This window comes from Meriones unguiculatus, chromosome 7 (genome assembly GCF_030254825.1).
Source record: "Meriones unguiculatus strain TT.TT164.6M chromosome 7, Bangor_MerUng_6.1, whole genome shotgun sequence".
Classification (NCBI taxonomy): Eukaryota; Metazoa; Chordata; class Mammalia; order Rodentia; family Muridae; genus Meriones; species Meriones unguiculatus.
This window is the reverse complement of record NC_083355.1, coordinates 24,768,699-24,771,892: the sequence shown is the minus strand read 5'-3', so window position 1 is coordinate 24,771,892 and position 3,194 is coordinate 24,768,699. Positions and strand designations below refer to the sequence as shown.

Sequence of the window (3,194 nt, the reverse complement as noted above, 5' to 3'; positions counted from 1 at the left end):
CATATTTGGCCGCATACATAGCAAAACGAAGTACAGTGCATCGCTATAATTCATTAATACATCATAAATCGTCAAGCACAGGGTTATAACGACCACGATCCACAAATCAAGCCCTCCAAAATCACCCAAATGAGCTCGTACTTTGTAAACTCCTTCTCGGGGCGTTATCCAAATGGCCCGGACTATCAGTTGCTAAATTATGGCAGTGGCAGCTCTCTGAGCGGCTCGTACAGGGATCCCGCTGCCATGCACGCCGGCTCTTACGGCTACAGTTACAATGGGATGGATCTCAGCGTCAACCGCTCCTCGGCCTCCTCCAGCCACTTTGGGGCGGTGGGCGAGGGCTCGCGCGCCTTCCCCGCGTCCGCCCAGGAGCCCCGCTTCAGGCAGGCGACGTCCAGCTGCTCCCTGTCCTCGCCCGAGTCCCTGCCCTGCACCAACGGCGACAGCCACGGCGCCAAGCCCTCCGCTTCGTCCCCATCCGACCAGGCGACCCCAGCCAGCTCCAGCGCCAATTTCACCGAAATAGACGAGGCCAGCGCGTCCTCCGAGCCCGAGGAAGCGGCCAGCCAGCTGAGCAGCCCCAGCCTAGCTCGGGCACAGCCAGAGCCCATGGCCACCTCTACAGCCGCGCCCGAGGGGCAGGCTCCGCAGATATTTCCCTGGATGAGGAAGCTTCACATCAGCCACGGTAAATCTCCATCTCTCTCTCTCTCCCTCTCTTTTTTTGTCCTCTCAGCATCCCTGCTCTAGGTTGGAGGTTGGTGGGGGGGCGCGAGGAAAGCCTGGCTTTGCCTCAAATATAGATTCCTTCCCCCCCCCCACCAAGAGGGAGAAGTGTCCAAAGGGTCCCCACAGTTCCATGGGTAGAGACAAACAGGGTCTTTGGCTACGCGTGGGCTTTTAAAGAAAAAGCAATTTGTTGCCACGCTCAGCTTAGGTTTTATTTACCCGGCCAGTCGCCTGGCTCTAGGAAGAAAGATGGGATTTGTGTGTTGTGGGGAAGGGTCCTGTTTGTTCCTGAAATTTTGAGACAGCTGCTAAGCAAAGGGGGAATGGGCTGGAAACGGGGAGCTTTCTAGGGCAGAAGCGCCGCGGCTCTCCTCCCTCCCGGGGGGGCGAGCGGCAGCCTGAAGCCAGCCTGGGGTGAGGCATAGGGACGGAGCCGGAGACAAAGCCAGAAGTAGGGAGAAAGGGATGGAGAAACAGAGGCTGGGCGCGGGCATCCGGAGTGAGGAGGACCGGAGCTGCGGGGAGCTGGGTGCTGGGGACGCCTGGGTCCTGCTCCTCGCCCCCTCCCACTCGGTGCCCCCCTCCTTTAACCGGAATAACATTGCCTCGGGGTTCTCCTCTAACCCGCTCTAGATATGACTGGGCCGGACGGGAAAAGGGCCCGGACGGCGTACACTCGCTACCAGACCCTGGAGCTGGAGAAGGAATTCCACTTCAACCGCTACCTGACCCGGCGGCGGCGCATCGAGATCGCGCACGCCCTGTGCCTGTCCGAGCGGCAGATCAAGATCTGGTTCCAGAACCGGCGCATGAAGTGGAAGAAAGACAACAAACTGAAAAGTATGAGCCTGGCTACAGCCGGCAGCGCCTTCCAACCATGAGCCCATCCGGAGGAGCCCTGGGCGGCCCAAGAGTCCGCACCACCCCCAGCCCGACCCTTCCAACTCTCCCTGTGCTGCCACAGCTCGCTGGGAACCTGTTCCCAGGAGCCTGTCTCGCCCCAGTCTTGTGTTACAGCTTTTCGTTTGGTCTTAGGTCTTCCCATGGCTCCCTCTCTCCTGGACTGGTTTATCTTGTTATTATTGTTAATAATAATAATTATTATTATTATTTCCCCTCCATGATCCCCCACATCCTCCCCCGCTCGCCCCAAATTGCCAGTGTCTCTGAATGTCCTCGTCTCCGTGGTTGCATTCCTTTCCCCAGGAAAAAAAAAAAAAAAAAAAAGAAAAGAAAAAGAAAAAGAAAAAGAAATCCGCATGTTTAATGTTCCCCTCCCCGTCTGTGTTCTAACTTATTTATAAAAGGATGGTGGCTGTATTTTGAGTTTCCCCTGGAAACTTCCATGAGGGGCAGCAGCGCTAGGCCCAGCTGAGCTGGCCTGGGGAAATGCAGTCCATGATTGTGTCTCTTTCCGCCCACCTCATCTTTCTTCAGCCCCCCACTTCCTAGGCTCAATTCTCCTACTGGCTTGTTCCTGGGGTGGCGAGGAGGGCTGTGAAGGACCAAAGTGTGGATATGGAGAAGAAGGGAGGGAAAGAGTGAGAGTTAAGCCCCTGCTGCCTGGTAGGCCCCACAAGGCCTACTCTGGGAGTGCGTGGAATCAGAAATAATCCTCAGTGTAAAATGTCTTGTGATTTTTTTTTTTTTTTTTTTTACCCCTCTGTGAATCTGTGGGTCTGGCTAGAAGACCCAAAGCTTGTATGTAAATATGGGGATAGTCTGGGCCAGGCCAATCACTTCCTCCCTTACCCATTTCGCTTCTAAAACCATTTGTAGTGAGCGAGTGAATGCTGTGCTACGTGTGAAATCTGTCTCTGCCAGGCCTGTCTCAGTGATTAGCTTTCGGTATGTTTGTAGCTTTTCCTTGAAGTCAAATAAATGTCTCCCCCACTCCAATGCCCTTCCGCTTGTCTTTTCTTCGGGGGCCACAACCTAGCCTAAGACCATCTTTGATAAGCCTAGGGCATAAAGGAAAGGAAAGTAGGATCTCCACTAGAAATCCCTCAGAGTCACCTAAGTCCCTAGGTTGGCCACTGATGGTTGGGCCAGGAGACAGGCAGGCCTTCATGCCTACGGAACTGGAACTGAGAGGTCCAGGGACTTCATGGAGGCCTTAGCTGGACTCCATCCTGACTTCCCACCAGCTGGGTTGGAAAGCCTGTGGGAAATGCTCCAGGAAGAGTAATTTGGGCCTAAGTTCTGAGCAGGAAGGTTCCTGGTCTTTGAGACTGGGAAAGGCCTGCCCAGATGCTCTGTCTCCTACTCCAAACCCCAGTTCAGCTCTGCCACCCACTAAGGAAAAAAAAAGTCAGTTCGATTTCAAAGGTTTCCTGTCACACTTGGCCTTCTGTACACTTTTCGGGGGGAGGGTCCTCCTCTCCAGAGGTCCCGACTGACCTTTGCCTCTTGGTTGGGGTTCCTCCTGAAAGACCCCTGATTCCCCCTCCAGCCTGGTTCAG

General features: G+C 54.9%; 1 protein-coding gene across 1 annotated transcript; it reads left to right on the top strand.

Annotated features, from left to right (window-relative positions):
* On the top strand, positions 1 to 2,631 carry Hoxb5 (homeobox B5). The gene is made up of 2 exons (XM_021641966.2): positions 1 to 691; positions 1,366 to 2,631. Exons 1-2 carry the CDS (start codon positions 130 to 132, stop codon positions 1,611 to 1,613), a joined length of 810 nt encoding a protein of 269 aa, XP_021497641.1. The 5' UTR covers positions 1 to 129; the 3' UTR covers positions 1,614 to 2,631.
* The last annotated feature ends 563 nt before the right edge of the window (positions 2,632 to 3,194 follow it).